The sequence below is a fragment of the Didymosphaeria variabile genome, assembly GCF_027946475.1.
Source record: "Didymosphaeria variabile strain IMI 356815 chromosome Unknown scaffold_1, whole genome shotgun sequence".
Classification (NCBI taxonomy): Eukaryota; Fungi; Ascomycota; class Dothideomycetes; order Pleosporales; family Didymosphaeriaceae; genus Didymosphaeria; species Didymosphaeria variabile.
In genome coordinates this window covers 4,400,615-4,420,648 of record NW_026611620.1, presented here as the reverse complement: position 1 = coordinate 4,420,648, position 20,034 = coordinate 4,400,615, and the positions used below count along the sequence as shown (strand labels likewise).

The 20,034-nt window shown below is 51.7% G+C and overlaps 9 protein-coding genes across 9 annotated transcripts; 7 read left to right on the top strand and 2 right to left on the bottom strand.

Moving 5' to 3' along the window:
- Positions 1–393: 393 nt before the first annotated feature.
- On the top strand, positions 394–957 carry N0V89_001423 (uncharacterized protein; the record flags this gene model as incomplete). Its single annotated transcript, XM_056210236.1, has 3 exons — positions 394–505; positions 559–674; positions 757–957. The coding sequence occupies 3 exons, from the start codon at positions 394–396 to the stop codon at positions 955–957; spliced, it is 429 nt and encodes a 142-aa protein (XP_056077058.1).
- Positions 958–1,747: 790 nt separating this feature from the next.
- N0V89_001422 (uncharacterized protein) lies at positions 1,748–2,887 on the top strand (the record flags this gene model as incomplete). The annotated part of the gene is made up of 1 exon (XM_056210235.1): positions 1,748–2,887. The coding sequence occupies one exon, from the start codon at positions 1,748–1,750 to the stop codon at positions 2,885–2,887; it is 1,140 nt and encodes a 379-aa protein (XP_056077057.1).
- Positions 2,888–4,807: 1,920 nt separating this feature from the next.
- N0V89_001421 (uncharacterized protein) lies at positions 4,808–5,911 on the bottom strand (the record flags this gene model as incomplete). The annotated part of the gene is made up of 1 exon (XM_056210234.1): positions 4,808–5,911. The coding sequence occupies one exon, from the start codon at positions 5,909–5,911 to the stop codon at positions 4,808–4,810; it is 1,104 nt and encodes a 367-aa protein (XP_056077056.1).
- Positions 5,912–6,729: 818 nt separating this feature from the next.
- N0V89_001420 (uncharacterized protein) lies at positions 6,730–7,907 on the bottom strand (the record flags this gene model as incomplete). The annotated part of the gene is made up of 2 exons (XM_056210233.1): positions 6,730–7,315; positions 7,369–7,907. 2 exons carry the CDS (start codon positions 7,905–7,907, stop codon positions 6,730–6,732), a joined length of 1,125 nt encoding a protein of 374 aa, XP_056077055.1.
- A 1,444-nt stretch (positions 7,908–9,351) lies between these two features.
- On the top strand, positions 9,352–10,878 carry N0V89_001419 (uncharacterized protein; the record flags this gene model as incomplete). The annotated part of the gene is made up of 1 exon (XM_056210232.1): positions 9,352–10,878. One exon carries the CDS (start codon positions 9,352–9,354, stop codon positions 10,876–10,878), a length of 1,527 nt encoding a protein of 508 aa, XP_056077054.1.
- A 451-nt stretch (positions 10,879–11,329) lies between these two features.
- N0V89_001418 (uncharacterized protein) lies at positions 11,330–12,323 on the top strand (the record flags this gene model as incomplete). Its single annotated transcript, XM_056210231.1, has 2 exons — positions 11,330–11,344; positions 11,400–12,323. 2 exons carry the CDS (start codon positions 11,330–11,332, stop codon positions 12,321–12,323), a joined length of 939 nt encoding a protein of 312 aa, XP_056077053.1.
- Positions 12,324–12,584: 261 nt separating this feature from the next.
- On the top strand, positions 12,585–14,715 carry N0V89_001417 (uncharacterized protein; the record flags this gene model as incomplete). Its single annotated transcript, XM_056210230.1, has 3 exons — positions 12,585–12,593; positions 13,115–14,459; positions 14,513–14,715. 3 exons carry the CDS (start codon positions 12,585–12,587, stop codon positions 14,713–14,715), a joined length of 1,557 nt encoding a protein of 518 aa, XP_056077052.1.
- A 1,576-nt stretch (positions 14,716–16,291) lies between these two features.
- N0V89_001416 (uncharacterized protein) lies at positions 16,292–17,635 on the top strand (the record flags this gene model as incomplete). The annotated part of the gene is made up of 1 exon (XM_056210229.1): positions 16,292–17,635. The coding sequence occupies one exon, from the start codon at positions 16,292–16,294 to the stop codon at positions 17,633–17,635; it is 1,344 nt and encodes a 447-aa protein (XP_056077051.1).
- Positions 17,636–18,768: 1,133 nt separating this feature from the next.
- Positions 18,769–20,010, top strand: N0V89_001415 (uncharacterized protein; the record flags this gene model as incomplete). The annotated part of the gene is made up of 1 exon (XM_056210228.1): positions 18,769–20,010. One exon carries the CDS (start codon positions 18,769–18,771, stop codon positions 20,008–20,010), a length of 1,242 nt encoding a protein of 413 aa, XP_056077050.1.
- Positions 20,011–20,034: the final 24 nt, after the last annotated feature.

Below are 20,034 nucleotides of genomic sequence, written 5' to 3'. Positions count from 1 at the left end.
TAGGTGATGGCTAGACGTTCGTAGGGCGCTAGGAATTAGGGGCAAGAGGAGCGGACTTCATAGAAGCAGCTGCGATGCACTAAAAGACCAAGAGGAAACAAATTGCACATACACTTGCGCTACCAGCACTTGGTACACGGCAAGTAGACGTGAATAGAGAAATATGGAGATGATCGAGGATCGATGACCAGGATCGGGTGACGGTTAGTGATGGTTCGCAGTGGGTTCAGGCCCGTGCTCAAGCTGGCACGTTCCTACGTCATCATGCCATGCAATGCCTTGAAAGCACCCCGCCCATAAGTACCTTCCTGCAGCTCCTCCTTCGTCCCGCATCCAATCCACGTCCAAAATCACCCTTCTTTGTACGACAATCACCTTTCACATCTAAACGCAATGGCTGGAAGACAAGTCGGAACTTTGGCCGCAGTCGCTGGACTTGGTGGCATCGGCTACTACCTGTACAGTGCTGGCGGTGACCCGAAGCTCGCCGAGAAGAAGTTTGAGCGTAGGTGCCAATTGAGAGGCTTGTATTCGTACGCGACTAACAGCTTTGTCCAGACGATGCTGCCGAGGCCGCGAGGAAGGTGAAGGGCGACTTTCCCGGTCAGGACAAGGAAGCGAAGAAGACCGCCGAGGAGGGCTACGAGGCGGCACGCGCAAAGGGACAGAGCTTGGTAAGTCGGCTATAGGTCTCCAACTACGTCCTGTGGTGTCGTCGACGGGTTGTTGCGAACATGTTCTGACGTTTCCTGGCAGGCCAATGACGCAAAGGCGGAAGCGGCAAAGGCGGAAGCCGAACTCCAAAAGTACAGCGCCGAGGCCAAGAAGAAGTTCGAAGACCTAAGGCAAGAGACTGGCCGTGAGGTCAACGCTGCGGCGAACAAATTCGACAAGGAGGTCAATGAGGGCATCAACAAGTCGAAGGGCTGGTTCGGTGGATTGTTCGGCGGAAAGTAGCCGGTTTCGGTTGAAGAGAGTGTACGAATGTAATGGATTACCACTTCTGCATGTGGCCTTCGGGTTTAGGAGTTAGATTTGGATTGCTTCCCGCCTCAATTGATTTACATTGACTTCATTGCGTTTTCGTTCTGTGCTACTCATATTAACGTATTGCATGTGTCTTGGAGGAAGCGGGCTGTTGCGCATCCGTTCTGCACGGCGCAGAAGACTTGAGAACTGTAAGCTCTTTACGCGTGGCTTCTGTTTGATATCCTGCAAGTGTACGCTTGCAACAACCGATTCATAGGCAGGATTCGGAAGGCCGAGAGATACCAGCATATATGCTAGCCTGCTTGGCAGAGCGCATGGTACGTCAGCTTTTGCTTAAACTTCTTCCCTGACTGTGAAAGGTTCCCAGAAGCATGCCGGTAGCTTCGAGATCACCTTACGCCCCAGGCCAAGGACGTTCTGGTATAACGGCACATGCGCTAGCCCACAAAACATCCAGAAACTTAGGATAATCGCAAGCTGGTTGAATTGGAATCATTGGTCGTGCTCAATGTCTTAAGAAAACGCGTTTTGTCACGGTTGCGCGTCTTTCATTGGTCGGCGCGAAAAGTCGCGTCCCCCTGGACGCGCTAGTGCTGTTTTGCCAGCCCACCGACCGCATTACAGCCGTCCTCTCCCCTCTCCTCATCTTCATCCCACTGTTATCCACAACTTCACTATTTCTCTTCTCGCGTGGTTGATAGTCGAATAACTGCGCTGTATCAATTTCGCCTTATAATCATTCAATCTTCCGAACACAATGGCACCCATCGACCTGACGGCTGCCCTGCCAACCGAGCTAGTGAATCTCCTCGCGCTGCACTCGTCCTTCCTCACCGCGTTGTCACTGCACTTCGTACACAACGGAACCGGATCGCCTATCGACCTGCGAGATCTTACCGAGACAACTACGTCTGTTTGGCGCCATCGAAAAGTCACATACGATGACATCCGGCTCTGCGTTGGTGTCCTCGGCTGCGGACCAGCTGCAAGGAATAATCCCTTCCATCTCTCCGACTACGGACGTGGCAAGATATGCCTGGAGGTCAGCGAAGAGTACAAGATGCAGGCGGGACTGTCACAGATGAACGAGGAGGCCCTCAAGATCATGTTCATGGAGAGCTTGGACCACTTGTGGAGGCAGTGGAGCGCCGCAGGTCAGACAGCACAGAAGATGTCTAGCCGACCAATTGCTACACCAAAAAAGCGCGGACGTGGACGTCCTAGGAAGAGCGACCCAACACAATCCAGCATCCAGTCCTTCATCGATGAGCCCTCCATGACAAAGTTCATCGCCCAGCTCCCGCACGCCGAGATCACAACATGCGAGTCCCTGACCGCTATCGCACCCTTGCAAGAGAAGGGCCGCAAGAGGCTCCGCGAGTTCAAGGACAGTGTCCAGCAAGGCCGTGCGGTGAAGAAAACGCGCGAGAGTACGGGCAAAGAGAACGCGCCGGTGCACCCGAATGCGCAGCAACCCCAAACCAAAATGACAGATTTCACCACCGTCCGCAAAACCAACCTCCTCGACCGCATTCTCGCCAAAGAAGCTGCCGCCGCATCCGGCCCAAAGGCCCTCTCGCCCGCCGAGCTCCAGCGCAAAGCAGCACTCCAGCGCTCCGAAGACGTGCTCGGCGTTCTTTCCCTTCTATGCGCAAGCAAGGGACCTGGACTGCGTATCTCTCTGTCGATGAACGCATTGCTGCAATCGCTGCAAAGCTCCATACGGACACCGATATCGAAGGAGGAGGCTCTGAAGTGCATTGAGGTGCTTGCGAATGAGGTCACGCCGGGGTATGTGAATGTTGTCAGAATGGGTGCGCTAAGCAGCGTGGTCGTCAATATGGGGATGAGGCCAGTGGACGTTAAAGGGAGGCTTGTTGCGCTGGGTGCTTATTAGTGCCAGCTATTGTTTTTGTATTAGTATGTTTTCTGCCTGGAGTTTTGCAGGTCTCATCAGCGTTATCAGCGGGTGGCATAGCGTTTGGCATTGTTTCGGTTCAGCGGCTGTTTGCATAATTCTCAGTTGTATCAATTATACATCCTTCAGGTACCAGTCTCATTGTAATAGCCAACTCTCTCGGCCATTACGGATGGCAAGAGTGTCCGGTGTCATGGCTATGTGAAGCAGTCCGGTGGGCTATACAACCCTCGAATGGTACGTGGAAACAGCCATAGCCAGTTATGGCGAGATCATGTTGCTGTGCTATCTGGTACAGATACACAAGAGCATGCACCCGCCTGCACGTATCTAACTCGTCAAAATAGAGCGTGAACAGAGGCATAGAAGTAGGTTGACACTTTGCGTGTCAAGAAACATAATACTTTAGCAGTTTCACCAAACCAGAGAGACCAGGGCTTCCATGTTTCCACAAGCCAAGAACGACGTTCCAACCTCGTATTATTTAACTACGGTAGCTCATGTCTTAACATCGGCGAATGCAGCTCGCACGGAACGGGTGATTCGAGCTCGGATATAGTGGGTTTCGTCTCTATAGCAAGGTGTGGGAAAGCGTTTGCCTGTTGCGCTTCTTTCTTTCGCGCAAGCCGGTTTCTCCTCTTTCGTATAAGGATCAGGATTACCAGAATGATGGCGCTGATGACGACCACTCCTCCAACGGAGGCTCCGACGATGAACCTTGCTGCTGGCTTGTAACTGGTTGGTGGGGTGAAGAATGACGAGGAAGTTGAAGAGGGCGAGGAGGTTGTAGAGAGCGAGGCGGCATCTGTTTTGACGATATCTTTACTTTCGGAAGTTCCTGGAAACGTAGTATGCTTACTATCTGATGGCGACAGTGTTGAAGAGGAGGGCCAGGAGAACTCTGTTGATAGTGACAGTGTTGACTTATGAGTCATCATTGGAATTGTCAAGGTCTGCAATACCGACGTTACAATCGTCGCTGTGCCTTCCTCGCTCGTACTCGAAATGACCATCGCAATTGCTGTTGTTGATGCTGGCACTGAGATTCTGTTATCAAACACTGATCAACGTGAGCACCTGCATTAAGGTTTGAGTCTCATGTATCTCTTGCTCACCCGCTATGTCTTGCAACTCCCATGTTCGCGGAGGATGTTGCTTATAGTATGTTCGCTGTATCCAGGTATTTGGTGCGTCGCACCACACATTGCTAAACAGAGGGCTCTGCGTGCGATATTGTTGAAAGACCGTTTCCGTGCGGCAAGCTGTCTCCGGACTATGGAGCCTCTCAGTATGTTTTCGGCCTCTTGTTTGGGTCGTCTTTCATTACCAAGTCGATGTCACTGTTAAGCCAGTGATGCTACCTGAGGCACACTCGGTCCAGTAGCCACACCATTTCGAATCTTCCGTACACCAATCAAGCCAGTGGGAACCGGTGTTGCTGAATGGCCTGTCATTGCCGTTGATCAATGGCCTATCTACGTGCTTACGTTAGCCTTCTTGATGGTCGCGGTATTGATATTGATGAAACACGTATGCGTACTTACATTCGTATCCACCATCAATTACAGTCGTAAGATACCAAGCAAACACATCATCAGTTGTGCCCGCCGCAGAATCCTGCGCAGCTACCGTCATGGTGGGATTCATGTTGTTAAAAGGAGGGCCTCATCGACATGAAAGGGAGATGTGGCGAGTGACTATACCTGCTCCAGTAGCTCGACATAATGCGGAAGGTGCTCCAAATTCAAGTAGTGTGAAGTTTGCTCGCGAGCATTGCCACGCTGCCGTGTCGCGACGCACACAAACATAGTACCACAGCATGGTGTGATTCGATATCATTGCCGAGCATCGCTGTCCAATATATACAGGGAATCTAATGTCTGTTTCTAATGTGTCGACTTAATTGAACACGACTGTCTTCGCACCGTTCAACAGCACTCTTTGCTCGCTCCACCACTTAACTGCAGCCGCGAGTACCTGACTCTCAACGTTGCTTCCTTCTTCCACAAGTTCCTTCGGTGACATAGCATGGTCGACGCGTGCGACCCTTTGCTCGATGATAGGACCCTCATCTAGGTCGGCAGTCACGAAGTGCGCCGTGGCACCGATAATCTTAACACCACGCTCATATGCCTGGTGGTACGGCTTCGCGCCCTTGAACGATGGCAAGAACGAGTGATGAATGTTGATAATCTTGCCGGACATCTCAGTGCACAGTCTTGGAGAAAGGACCTGCATGTACCGCGCCAATACAACAAGATCGATCTTGTGCTGTGAAATGAGGTCCAAAATCTGCGTTTCCTGCTCCACCTTCGTGTCCTTGGTCACAGGCAGGTGGTGGAACGGAATGCCGTACGACTCGGCAAGCTCTTTGAATTCCGGGTGATTGCTCACAATAAGCGGGATGTCGATCTTCAATTGGCCGCTCTTGACTCTGAACAGCAAGTCGTTTAAGCAATGTCCGATCTTGGATACCATGAGCAGCACCTTGGGCTTCTCCTGCACGGCTCGCACTTGGTAATCCATCTTCAACTCGCTCGCTAATTTCTGCAGCGGCTCCTGGAGGGCCGAGAGATCCGTGGCATGCCCGAAGTGCACGCGCATAAAGAATTTCTTGGAGTCCGGATCGGAGAATTGCTGCAGGTCCAGGATAGTGAGGTTCTGCTTTGCCAGGAGCCCCGTCACCGCATACACGATACCCGACTTATCAGGGCACGAAAGAGTAAGGTAGTGGTCGTCAACTGCCATCTTTTCTTTTTGCTTCTTGAGACTCAGTTCTTCTGTGTCTGAGGGCTGTGATCTGTGTTTCGACGTGGCCGTTTGACTCACGTGGAAAGTGCGGTAAAACTGGATGGACTGCCGGTTCCGGAAAATTTTCTGCTGAGGGGCCGGGCCGGTAGTCAATGTGAGTGCTCGGCAGTTGAAGGGTCGAAGATGAGACGTGTAAACTCTGTTGAAGAGATTATGGCACGGTGACCACAATGAACGAGAGACGGGAGGCATTTTTTGGTGTCTGGCCACGATGGGTGTCGGTGGGCGGAATGTGAGTGGTTGCCGCTAGCGCCGGTATCGGCCGAGGTTTAAAGCGTTTCAGCATGACAAGTATTCCCTCTCTTTGTCGCGGCAAACGAGCGCATTGAGACTCTGATATATCTACGTGAAGAAGTCACATGTAGATGCTGTTCCTGCGCGATGAAGGATGCTCCTTCCCTTTCAGGGTTAGCACACAGATCAACCACAACCTCTCCTTGCGGTCCGCTTGCGTCCGCTGTCCACACACCTCACCAATGAGATCGCACGAGAAGTGAGTAGACTTATCATGCGGGATACTCGAGAAAGACGCCTGATCTTGAGGCTGTAGCACGCCTTGCGCAGGACACCAATGTTCAAGATGTCGAAGTGGGCAGGTTTAGCATCACGCATGCTGTTCACTGAAGGATCGCTTACGTCCGACGTGAAGAACTAAGCTCATTGAACAAGAAGGATGGATCGAAGTGAACTTTTACGACGGAGACAGACGTGAGTAAGTGAAAGACTTCATTGCGAAGGATATATCTAATGCAGAATAATCAAATTGAGAACGCTCCAAACTCCATCTCATGCACATCGTTCCAAGTTCATAGTCACATCATTATGATGTCTCGAATGGGCTTCAAGCCTGCAACCCATTCGATGGTACCGCACTCTTTCGTTGAGCGCATCACTACCATGCCAGAATCTCCTTCTGTGTTCCACAGCCTAGACCATCGCAGATCTCCTCATCCTTAGCGCTGATATCGGCACCAGCACCCTTGGCCTTCTGCCTCGCCGGCCAGATCTCCCTACCTACCGCCTTCTCCTTCTCGTAGTGCTCGGTAACAGCCTCCCCTGACTGCGGCTTGGAAGAAGATGGGTGCCTTCTCCCACTTGGGGTGCAACAGGCCGTTTGTGAACACATTGCGATCCAGATTGCTTTGCTGGCCCATGCACAAAACCTTATCCTCGTTCATCACGCGAGCGTATGGCTCGCTGATAGCCTTGAAAGATTCTTCATCGGCGTTCTTGTGGCGGTAGATCTCGTATGCCATTTTAGACTGATTGGGTCCATTGGGCATGAACTTCTGGATCATGATGAAGGCTCTGGCAACCGTCATCGATGAGTTGGGGAAGTAGTATGTGCTGTGTGCATGCAGACCCGCCGCGACCTGCTCGGGTTTCGGGTCGCAGTGGTGCTGGATGTGGCCATCTTTGAGGTCGCTGTCAAAAGATTCGAGGTTCAGGAAGGTGGGGATATCGGGGTGGGTGGTAGGGCAGTGGTAGCATTCGTTGAAGTTGTCCGAGAGGATCTTCCAGTTGTATGCGCCGTCGATATCGTACGAGTGGTCGAGGACGTAGTCGTCGAAGTTGATGCCTTCGTATCGGTCCTGGCTACAGAACCGTTAGCATGATTTCCTCTGAAGTAGGGGTGTGGATGGACTTACACATCAACGTTGTCGAAGTGCTTCTCCCACGGAACTTCCGGGACCTCGTTGGCGTCAAGATTAATCCAGATGAAACCGTTGCGATCGATCTTGACGTGGCACCTGAACAAGCTGTTCTCCTCCTTGTTGAGCTCCAATCCGTCATAGGCTGGCGCCTTCGCCAGCTTTCCGTTCAGTCCATACGACCAGCCGTGATACCTGCATGCCAAGATCTTCGCATTGCCTGAGCCCTCCTTCTCAATGACGGGGTATGCTCGGTGGCGGCAGACGTTGTGGAATGCATTGATGTTCCCTTGTCGGTCCTTGTTGATAATGATATCGAAGCCAGCGAAGGTGTATCGTAGCCAGTCACCAGTATTTGCGAGGCGGACCTTGTGCGTCATGAACAGCCATCGTTTAGAGAAGATGGCACGACGCTCGAACTCGTACATCTCCTTTGTGTTATACCATGAGGCAGGCAGGGCGCGGACAGGCTGCTGCTTGGGGTCCTCGGGGTTCGCAGGGGCATTGCTGCCGAACTTGAAGTAGTTAAGCACCATTGTGACTGAGGAATGTTACTCGAGTATACAAATGATAGTCGATTGTAAGCTATCAGTATACTCGAAAATGATGTGATGTTTCTAGTGAGCAGACCCCGAAATCTTATTATATGTATGCTCGCGATCTGAGCACTCGTTTGCACACGTAACGAACACGAAGCCCTCCCCCAACTTCTTCGTTCCGAACCCCCAATCGAGGCGGGGCCCTTAGTTGGTTTGTCGCCAGCTATCATCACGCTGATATCAAACCAACCATCAATTGGTGGCGATAGTATGGTCTAGTTGGTTATGCGTGGTAGTCGCGTGCCTGCTGGACGGCTTTCGTATTCAGATTCCAAAAGCGGACGCGCTAGTGCAGGGAACGCGAAAGTATCGCCTCGCGATTGGCCATGGTACTACCATGACGGATTCACGAACAAAGAGTGCCTGCGTTTCTTGTACCTTTTTGGAAAAACCTCCCCGAGATAGGTAGATACCATTACCATGAAGTTACAAAAGGCCGAGCCGCATGATCAGGCAGGAGCAGCGTCGCCTTCAGTTTAGGCCAGAGCATATCGCTTAATCGTCCAATCGCTGTTTGATTCGGAGATGAGCTCAAGCACCACCTCTCCGCTCTCCTGGAGAACAAGCTGTATAACCTAAAATTTGACCAGCTGATCTTGCTGTGCTGTTCGCGAAATGATCGCCTCTTACGTTCTTTCCTGTAGCTCCCGATGGTCCTCCTCGTTATGAGCTGTCGAAGTCAGCGCCTGACTGCGTTTGTCTGAGTCCTCCTCATCCGCCGCACCGAAACGCAGAATGTAATGCGTTGCTAATGCCATGGAGAACAAACACTGCCCAAAGCCGTAGAAACGAAAACCTTCACAAACCCGATAGCAGTCTGTCTTCGGTGCAAGCAGCACATGACTCGGTTGAATGCCATCGTCGCTGCCACTCCCACACGCGTTCACGCGTCGCAAGTCTTAATCTCGCAAACTCTTCTCTTCCGGCTCATCGCTGACTGAAAATAGATCTGGTGCGTAGAGTCTAGCTCGCCTGTTTCCTGTGATCAACGTAGCCCCAGCCCCATTGCTTGCGCCTCAGAGAGCCTTGTTCACGTCCGTGAACGGCCCCCAACTCGGCAGATTCCCGATAAGATCACGCTATGCCTTTCCAGGAAAACACCCGAGGCTTGAAACGTGACTTTCTAGCCCTAAACACCAGCGCAGTGACAATTTACGGGTCCTACGGCGAGGCTTGTTGACGTTGGTGCGAGGCGGGTAGCAACGATGACCACATTCGGAAAGGGAAATACACGACATGACCGACTGGTTATATAGCAGATGGCGAGAAGCTGCAAACATCATCCTCCATCCCACATCTCTCCAGATTCTTTTATTCCTTGAGTGATCATCGCCTTTACTACTGTATTCTGCCCAGGAACTCAGCTGTACTCATAATGATAATGGCGCCGACTACTCGTCTCTCCGTCGTCGCATCCTTACTCTCGTCTACCATCGCGTTTCCTCTATCTTCTCGACACCCAAGTTCATCTAACTCCACCACATTACCATCGAACTGCACAGCACCATCAATAACCTTCGGTGCTTGTCCTGAGGGAGCTCCTTCACAACTTGAATGTGCGACATACTCGGTACCCATAATTTGGGACGAACCGGAGGGCACAAAGTTTGACTTGGGCCTCGTCAGGTTACCCGCAAATGCAAACAGCACTAAAAAGATTGGTTCGCTCTTCATCAACCCCGGCGGACCTGGAGGTGCAGCATCTGACTTCATTGGTTCGTTGGTCTTGGGCGTGCTTCCCCTTCCGGATGGCCTGACTGATTCATTCGATCTGATCGGGTTGGATCCTCGCGGTGTTGGTTTGAGTAATCCTGTTCAGTGTGATCAAGAGATTTGGGCCGAGCGCGTGTCATGGTTCCCGAAAACGCAGGCAGAGTATGACACACTTGTTGACAAGAACAAGAGGTACGGGGAGTCGTGTCGCAATCAAACTGGACCGCTACTAGAATACTTGGACACCATCAGTGTCGCGAAGGACCACGAAGCTGTGCGCATCGCGCTCGGCAACGAGCCTCTGAACATGGTTGGCATATCTTACGGATCGCAGCTCGGCGCTCAGTACGCTCAGTTGTTCCCCGACAACATCCGTACTTTGGTCCTCGACGGCATGCTGCAGCACTCCCAATCCGTTGCTTCGAACGTTCTTATAGAATCTCTCGGCTACAGTATTGGTCTCCAACACTTCTTCAAATGGGCCTCAGAAGAGGAGACTTCTCCTCTGAAGGGTGAAGACGTCGCAGAAATATGCGCTGGACTGCTCACTAATGCCTCCACGACCCCGATACCCGCGCCTTCTTGCGACGGCACTACCTGCCGCACCGATGTCAACGCCGAAGAGCTTTTGTTCAACGCACAAGCAGCTCTAGTCTTTAAGGACCCGCGAATTACTGGAGGCCTCAGTACTTGGGGTGACCTCGCCTCCGCCATCTATAACGCTACCAAAGGTGACGCTTCTGCGTTCTCTACGCGCTTCGACGACGCCTCTACGGCTGCATCAACTGCCATCTACTGCCTTGACCTCAATCACGATCCGTCCGTATATGACTTCAACTACATTCAAGCGAAGCAGCACATGTTCGATACATTTCAGCCTCTGAGCCAAGGCGCTGGCCAGTCTACCTCTCTCCTGCACAGCTGTATCGGTTGGCCGTTTGCGACGCGGAACCCGCCTAAGAAGCTTGATGTAAACACCAAGACAACGATCTTGTCGGTCAACAGCGACGCCGATCCAAGCACGGCTTATCCTTGGGCAATTGGCATGTTGGAAGAGATTCGCAATAAGGTATTCATTACTAGACATGGCGATGGCCACACAAGCTTCCCTATAGGCGGGGAGACGGCGGCCGCGATTGCCCAGTATTTGATCACCGGCGAGGCGCCTGACAATGGGCTGGTACTGAATTCCTAAGAGATGTTGAAAAGGTGCTACGCTAGGACTATATAAAGGCAGCGCCTCCCATCTGATGCAATCATACATTCTTACACTCAACTTCATGTTTACATTGCCTTTGTTTGTACGCTTGCAATTATCTAAACAAGAGACACTGAATAATAGACTGTGTCACATTATTAGATAGGTAACACAAAGAGCGACCTTGCTTTTATATTCAACCATATCGTGTTCTTCGGCGCAATTTCACTTACTGCACGCGTCAAGCTACGACGCGTCTCAGACGCGTCTACATGCCATAGCTCACGGCGTTGACCTGAATATGAACCCAAACCACGGAAAGTCAGCGATGCAACCCCTTTGCTCTCCCCTGATTAGCACCAAAGCACTTCGCCTCATAGGTCGCCACGAGACATCAACTCAGACCTACGCCACACGTTGGCCGACTGCCATCAAGGCGCCTACAATAATGCATCACCAATATGTAAGTATCACGTACAGAGTTTTGAATCATAGCCTTGAACTAATAATTCGTTAAGATCTGCAGCCATTCTCCTAAGCCAGCCCATGCCCAAGAAAGGACGGACAATCCTTTGATTCCTCGGGTCAACCCGATCGCGTTGTCGTACATGGGCAAGCAAACACTCCACGTGTATGATTCCCAATTGAAGGCAGGCATAGACCTGCAGGTTCCCATGACGCTCCAGCCGCCGGTCCTTATCCGCATACGCATCAGATCGGCAACCCAGTTCTTCGCTTCTACTGGCGATAACCCGACGAATCCAGAATGGAAGTCCATCACCACCGAAGCTCCCGTGAACTCACTCGTATTATATTCACGCCTACCCGTCCATCTCAAACCGCAATACACCCTCGGCCCACTATTCGTTCGACACTGGGAGAACCTGCCAGAAGAGCTCCGAGTGATGATCATAACTCAGAACATGATCGCATACCCTGTTCGCCAGGGCTGCCGGTACCCAATGGATCTGATCACAAAGCTATTTCCGCATTGTCGGATGACGCCTCATATTGCTCGTATGGCTACGGAAGCCTTCTATAGGAACAACGAGTTCCTGATCCAGCTCAACTCCGGCATGCCCAATCGGTACCCACCGGCTCCGCTCAATTGCCTCATCCGTCGACTGCATCTGACTATGTACATCTGCCGTTCGCATTGCACGTTCCTACGGAAGCTATCGGAGGGTAGACTCGGCTTTGGGAGCCTGAGGTACCTTCGTATCAAGATTAGCTGGCACTTCCCTGTGCGCGATAGCGATAACACAGATTGGGATAACTTCATTGATGATACGACGGACAATCCAATCGAATTTTTATGCGGGGGCAGTCTGGCTGTGATCTCACGACCGGCTGGTTTGATCATGTATGTTCATAGGCTCATGCGCGCCGATCCAGCAAAGCAAGCAGTCATTCAAGATCGGATCAAATTCGGGAAGAATTGAGCTAGACTCCGAGTGTCTGGATGCCACCAGCTTTCTGTAAGTACGAGCTCCCTAACTCTCGTCCACATTATGTGCTTAGAACTTCAGCAGACAGTTCCACGCGATTGGTTTTCTGATGCCCTATCGAGGTATATTTCCGATCATGTCGATCAGCGGATACGGTCGACGAAACGGTGGAGTTTATGTTGTCATGGGCATGCTTTGGCCTCTGCATGTAGTAGCTACGAGCCTGCGCAATGCCCCACAGTATAGATAGCAAATATGAAAATTGTTCAAGAATTGATGCATCGACGTCGTGAGGCCAAGCAAGGGAGAGTCGGTCAATAGTAGATGAAGTTACTGCTTACTAACAGAACTCATGGCCAACCTCGCTCCTTGATCCCTCGTTCGGAACGGGGCCGGTATGTCCGCGTCCCCACATCTATTCTCAGCTTCAGCTCCGCTTATTTTGAGCCTCACCACCCCATAAGCTTTGGTCGTCATTTTCGCATCGTTCCCCTGCAGGCATTCGTATTGAGCTCGGTCGAAAAAGGGCATCGTAGGCATCAGTCAGCATGTGGACAACCGCATTGGGCGGAAGGCGCTTTCGGAGCGCAAGGCTGAGACCGATCGTTGAAGCGCATTGGTGGCCTTGGGAGAAGACCTAGGGGCGGAACTGTAAAAGACATGGTGTCGCACTTTGACCGGAGGACGATTTGAAGGCCGATCCATTCTCCATCAAAATCTGGATATAGCCATGCTTTACCCCTCTGAAGGATGGACAATCGAGTGTTTTTCTCAGCCTGGACTAGGTTACCTTCATGATGCTTTTTGCCGCAGCCTTCTATCTCGTTACACTTTCGCTTCCTGTCTATGCAAAGACTATTGACTACAAAAAAGCATGGACAGCAAAAGGCGATAAGATACCCAACTTCTCTTTCGCAGGCTATCATCAGTCCGAGATTGGCTTACCGGCTTTGAGCACGCCTGCCAAGAAGACTCTGAGCCCTGGATCTGGAGACATGTCTACTGCGATTCAAGCCGCTCTTGACGAAGTCTTCCAAGCTGGAGGTGGCGTGGTCGCGCTCAAGGCTGGCACATACGCGCTTTCTTCTGGACTGCTTATCCAAAATGGCACCACCCTCAGAGGCGCGGGTATCGGCAAAACTTTCCTGACCGTAAAAGATCTTAGCGAGGATGTGGCGACCCTGGGCAAAACGAGTGGTCAAGAGAAAAGGAGTAAGAGCATCAAGATTACCGACGATTATGTCCCTGCTGGCACTGGTACTGTACATGTCGCCGACGCAAGTGGTCTTTCTGTCGGAATGAACGTGTATGTAGAGCGAGGCATCACGCAAGCATGGGTGGATGCGATGGGCATGACTGCTCACAAGAAGGAAGATGGCTTTCCTCGAGACTTCACGTGGCTGGAGGTGAGTCATTCCTTCGCCGAGGGCACTGTGTCCAATTGTACTGACAAAAGCCAGCCCGGTAAACTCGTGCAGCAACCACGCCGCATCAAGTCTATGAATGGCAAGGCTGTCTCTTTCACAGTCCCACTTACGGACTCGTTAGACGCAGAGAATGGCATCATGTCGCCTATCCAGCTCACACCCTATACGCCTCCTACGCAACCCTCCGAAATGGGTATCGAGAACCTGAGCATGCGCGTCAAGCCGTCTTGCTCTGGCAGAATCCTTGGTGATACCACATGTTCCTCATCTGCAGTTCACATTCCTTCCTGGACTACTGATTCATGGGTGCGTAACCTCGACCTCACCGGCTTTAACAACCACATCACTATACTGCAATCGGCATCGCGCATCACGATCACTACAGTCACCATGAACCGTGACGGCACAACGGACAATGGGAAAGGGTATGCACTTGATGTTGCTATCGACGGAACGCAAGTGTTGGTACATAATGTAAAAACTCTCGGAAAGAAGGATTCAAGGAGTTATAGCGTTGCGACGCAAAGCCTTACGCCAGGTCCGAACGCATGCATCGGTTACGAAGCGGAGCAGGCCATCGAGAGCATCGAGCCACACCAGCGATGGGCTCACGGGTTCCTCAATGAGGGTAGCAAAGTGGCCGCCGTGCTCTACAGAAATCGCGGCAGCGCAGGGAGTGGACACGGTTGGACGATAAACAATGGTGTGAACACCCTGTTCTTGAGTTAACGAAGCGCCTTCGGCTAACAAGATCAGGTGTATCTTGGAATTCTAACTCGTCAGCTGTCACCATGCAGGATCCGCCACTCGGCCAAAATTACTGCTTCGGCTGTGTGGGGCCCAAATCCAAGAAAGCAGGCTACGAGACTAACAGCACCGGTGAATACGGGTCGTTCGTGGACCCGCCGAGTCTGTTCGAGGCACAGCTGAATGATCGTGGTTTTGAGTTCAAGCTTTGAAAAGTCCTGTTTTGTCGTATGGAAGTTGTAGCCGAAAAGATGTAGACGCCAGAACGAATGTAACAACTTTTTCGCGAGCTGTCAGACTCAACTTGTGTTTTTTCGATGAAGGTAGTCATTTGCCCATTTTATTCGCTGCTTAGGAAATTAGTCAAAGGCTCTACGGTGAACACGTGGTGTTGTGCATCATCAAGAGTCAGCTGTCATGGAATGGAGATATTCCCGGACGTTCGCATCAGCTTACCCTCGGCATAGCGTGCAGTACGTGGGTGGGGGTTGCTCAAGTCGCGATATGGAAAACCACCTCTTTTTAGAGCAGAGTTCATCACACCCACTTCAGCGCAAATGCGCAACCATAAATATATCGCTACTGGTGGAACTGTTGCCTAGGTCAGCCTTGGGCGAAGGCAGATGGCCCCGCGCCCCAACTCTGCGACCAAACCTCTGATGGATACATTCGTCGGCCCAATTGCGAGAAATGGTTAACCCATCCACATGATGTATACGAGTCAGTCCAAAGGCAAAGAACTGAGTTTTGAGGATGCAGAAGCCGCTAAGTATTGCCTCAGCTCGCGTGTCGTTAGCTCAGGCGAACTCTTACATAGCCAGGATAAGGCGTAAGGCTTCCGTCTCAAGCGCAATATGACTGATTATTCGTCAAAATAGAAAAAGTGTGTTCAGGTCACAAGAAAATATGGCTTCGCAAAGCCACTCGGAGGGCTCCGCCTGTAGGATTAACCATACCTGTTCAGTATCACCGGTAGGGCTGCATTGGAGCCTGCGTCCCTGGCCCCCCATGCTGTAGGGCTGAGCGAACGATCCGGATGGTTCTGTCATGCCAAGGTGAGCAGTAGTCTTCGTTCCTCTGAAGTGATATTAGATGTGTAGTTCGTTGGTCTTGGAAGCTTCACTGAGGCTGGTCGTGGCTGTTGCCTTATCACAACATTTGCCTTCTGCACCTATCATAGACATGCAGTCGATGGGAACGAAGGTTGACTTCGGCTCTAGCCATACGATCCTGGTATACATCCTGGTGGTCGATGCCTGGTATGACATGATCTCAACCATCAGCAGGTGAAAGATCCTCGAGGGTCCAATTCACTGCCTTTCTGCGCCACACATCACCATCCTTGGCACGGACCATAGCACCCCTTCGTGAATAAACTTAGCCCAAGATGACGTTGCGGCTGCTCTTAGCAGGGCTAGCAGGACCAGAAGGACTAGCAGGACGAGAAGGCTGTGGCCGCAGGCTTGTATTTTAATGGTCACCACCCATCTCAGTCCGACACAACTCCTACCTTCCCCATCCAACCGCTCTTCGAAGCAAATTCAACTTCTTGTGAGAGCATATCAAGGTACGTAAATTCGTGTCGCTCGACTCAAGCACTAGTCCATAAGCACTCCTTTCTGGTTTCTCAACCTGAATAAAGAGAACACTCCCACCTCCTTATCCCTTACCCTATGCAACCCTTGAAACCGTCTTATGCATACACTCATCCCATCCTGTACTATCAATCCGTGAATATCAACTGATTTTGTAGGCAAAGAAGAACCCATAGCAATACCGCCTTGCAACATGATCCAGGCCTTGAGCAGTAACTGGATCTACTACATAACGGCGGGACTCGCCACGCTTCCCGAAGAGACGCTTCACCACATCATTACATGCAAGGAATGGGAAGCTCTTGAGCATGGCGAGATCGGCGAGCACGAAGCTGTGCAGCGCATCACGGCTTCGCTTTTCCTTCCGTCCGAGCATGAGCGCAAGCTTGAGACGCTCTTCTACAAGAATGCGTTCTCCAACTTTGGTGTTTCTCCTCAGGCCATAGACCTTGGTTCGCAGGTGCTGCAAGGGAAAGCCTGGCTGCAGGGAAACGCGCGTCGTCTGGTGAACCAAATCGAGGGCTCCGTGACCTTCGAGGACACCTTCTCACAGTTCCTTATTATGGAAGTCACGAACGACCTATCGCTTCTGCGCCTTCATCCACACAAGGATCTCGAGACGAACGACGATGTTCGCAATACCATGAACGTGGCGAAGAAGTGGAACTATTTCCTCGACAAACCCGTCGGCACGACCAAGACATTTCCACCAGACGTCGACTCCACTTCTTACGCGCTGCTTGCTTTCACACCGAACGTCGGCGTTGATGATCTCCTAGACAGTATGCTTGCAAATCGCAATGGCGATGGCCTGGTACAGACCTACTGGGACCCAACACGCCCGCGCGTCGACATCTGCGTGCTCACCAACGTCGTCCGCGTGTTTTACAAGTACGATCGATCTGCCGAGATCCAGGAATCGCTCGCATACATTAGCGAAGGTCTGACTTCTGGAACGTATATGTCCGGCACACGACATTACTGCACACCAGAAGTATTCTTTTTCTTCGTGTCGCAGCTCGTCGCCGCCCACCCATACGCCCCGGAGATCCAATCCTTACGCGTACCACTCGCCAAAGCTCTTGCCAGCCGCATGGGTCTCTACGAGTTCGAAGTTACCCAAGCGGAACTCGATCTTGCTGAAGCTAGTCAGGCCAAAGGTGAGAAGTACGAGGCATACGTTCCAGAGGTGGATTCTCTCGCTATCACCTTGCGCATCCTAGCCTGTCAGTCGCTTGGACTCCGCCCTAAAGGCATCGACCAGGACATCTCGCGCCTCGCATCTCTCCAGTGCGATGATGGAGGCTGGCCTCTTGGATGGGTCTGTCGGTACGGACGCTCGAAGCTCCGTATTGGCAGTCGCGGCGTCACCACAGCCTACGCGGTCAAGGCTCTGGGCACAGAAGCCATGATGTCGGCGCAGATAATGAATGTTGCACACCTTGAGCTCAACGAGCGTCCTCACCAGCACTACGGCCACCAGGATAGGTTTATTGCTGGTGTCGCGGGTCAGCAGCTTAGTGTTGGTCAGCCGTAGGAGGGAGCGACAGGATCGATGTGAGCGGGCTGGGAAGCCGCCGCTCCTCAAAGATATACCCGAGACCTTTCCATAAACTGTTCGTCGCGACACCATTTTTTTTCATCGGATCTTTCTGTTATTTGTTGGCGTTTGGGAGCAATGGCTTGTCGCAGCGACAACTGGACTGCACACACTCCGCGACCCGACGTAGGAGCGATCGGGTCCAGCGGAAGGCGACCACGAATTTGATACGTTGTACAGGACGTACGTACGTATATATCCATCAGGCGTTCGTATTGCGGCGTACATTGCTAGATATTCGGAGTACTGTAGATAGTTGGATTTACAATAGGACGCACTTCCTCAGGTAGGAAGTGATGCAATTTAAACTATTCCATCAAGAAGAAGCACCAGCATTTCCATTTGAAAGTAGCATTTTCGGTAGGATGTGATCTGCATGATACAGATGAGGACGAAGGGAAGCGTGTGGTGAAAGCAACAGTTGAAGGAGATAATAGAGCACGGACCACCTTGTCGGCATTTGCGGCCACCGACATCTTCGTTCTACTCGTACCCTTCACAGCCCCCGCGACACGTCTGCTCACATGCTTGCATGTCAGCTTACAACGTGGAGGCCGAGCTGAACAGGGCTTCTTGATGTCTATGCGCAACCACTTAAGTGTTTATCAATCACCGAATTCCTACATGCTGACTTTCCGCTCCATCCGTAGAGTGCACCCGATACCGTCATGGTAAGCAGAGCAGGGCGCTCTAGAGGTTGTTCCAATTGTCGGCAACGACGTGTTAAGTGTGGTATGTGTCTGATCTAGAACTTTTCTGGCTGCAGTATCTGCAATGGGAAGCAGAACTGCCATACCTTGATGTCCTTGCACACAACGAAATTGCAACCGACCTAAGAATGTGTTATGTTGAGAACGGACTCGCACTGACTAAGACCAGATGAAAACCGTCCGATCTGTGACCGCTGTAAAAAGCGGAACTTGGTATGCGACGGCCCGAAAGACTCTACCTGGATAAGCCATCACAGTAATCCACTTCCTGCTGGCCTTCTGCATCAAGCGATTCCAGGGGAAATATCTTTTGTGGCTTTCGAAGACGACATATGTGTCTCTTACACACGCAAGCATCTGATGAGAGGTGGCTGCGTTGAAGTGGCTTGCGATCTCGTTCAACGTGTGGGATTGAACGGCGATGTCTTGGACCCTGGCCTTGATCTGCTCCGCAATGCGATCCTTAGCCTATCTGCAGCGTTCTATGGCAACCAGCATCGTCAAAGAGTTATCACCAATCGCGGCTACAAAACATATGGCAAGGTTTTGGGACAGCTCAACGCGCACTTGGCGCAGCCAGAGTTGCAGAGTGCTAACGAAACGATCATGGCGGCGGTCACATGCATGATACTCGAGATCTTCGTTCCCACCGGACCAAACAATTTCTTCAAACATGTGCAAGGTGTTGAAGCGATACTCGCTGCGCGTGGTCCCCCTACGTCTCCGCTCGGAGCGGACCCAGCGATGCTTAGCGGTGTTCGGATTCTCTGCATAGTCGGTGCATTGGTACAACGGCGACCATCGATATGGGCAAGAGACGAGTGGAGGTACGTGCCACCACTTCATACCGATGAAGGCTCCCTCATTCGGCATGAGATCCTGCTTGTCATGGCAGACTGTACTGTTCTGAGGGAAGGGCTCAAGACATCGTCCTGGAAAGAAGCTACCGGGGAGGACCGTTGTCGAACGGTGGCTCGTGCTCGTAAATTCTTGAACCAGCTGGATGGCCTCTACCTCCGCTGGTCGCAATACAACGTCAGCATGCTGAACGAAGAAGTAATTCCAGGCCCTAAAGAGCCTGCCATCGCGAATCATGCATCGGCAACAACATATATGCTCTACAACGCAGCGCTCATTTGCGTTGTACGCATCCTGAGCGCTTACAGCCCCTCATCAGAGAGCCTTTCACTCCAATCTCTTAAGATGGCGGCCGCGCTGCGCATTGTCAGATGCCTGGAACTGAAAGCATATGACAAGCGCGAAGGTAGCGGCGAGTCGAATACCATCGGATTCGTAGCTACGAAAGTCGCTTGGGAGACACTCGGTGGCTTCAACTCGCCTGCTGGAAGAAGGCTATCGCGTGTAGTCAAGGCCTCAGCTAATGGCGTCTTCGCCGTGGGCGCGTGGGATGAGCCTGAAGAGCTACTCGAACTAACAGCATCGTCCTATGCAACTGGAAAAATCCAGAGAATAGTCCCCTTGGTACAAGAGCAAACAACGATGGCAAGTTCAAACTACAAGGTAATTGAGCTCATCAATGTCGGCGGAAAGAATACGATGATGGACCCTGTACCATCCCAGCTCCCGAGTGAAACTCCCTAAAACATTAGACTTAGCTTCAAGCCA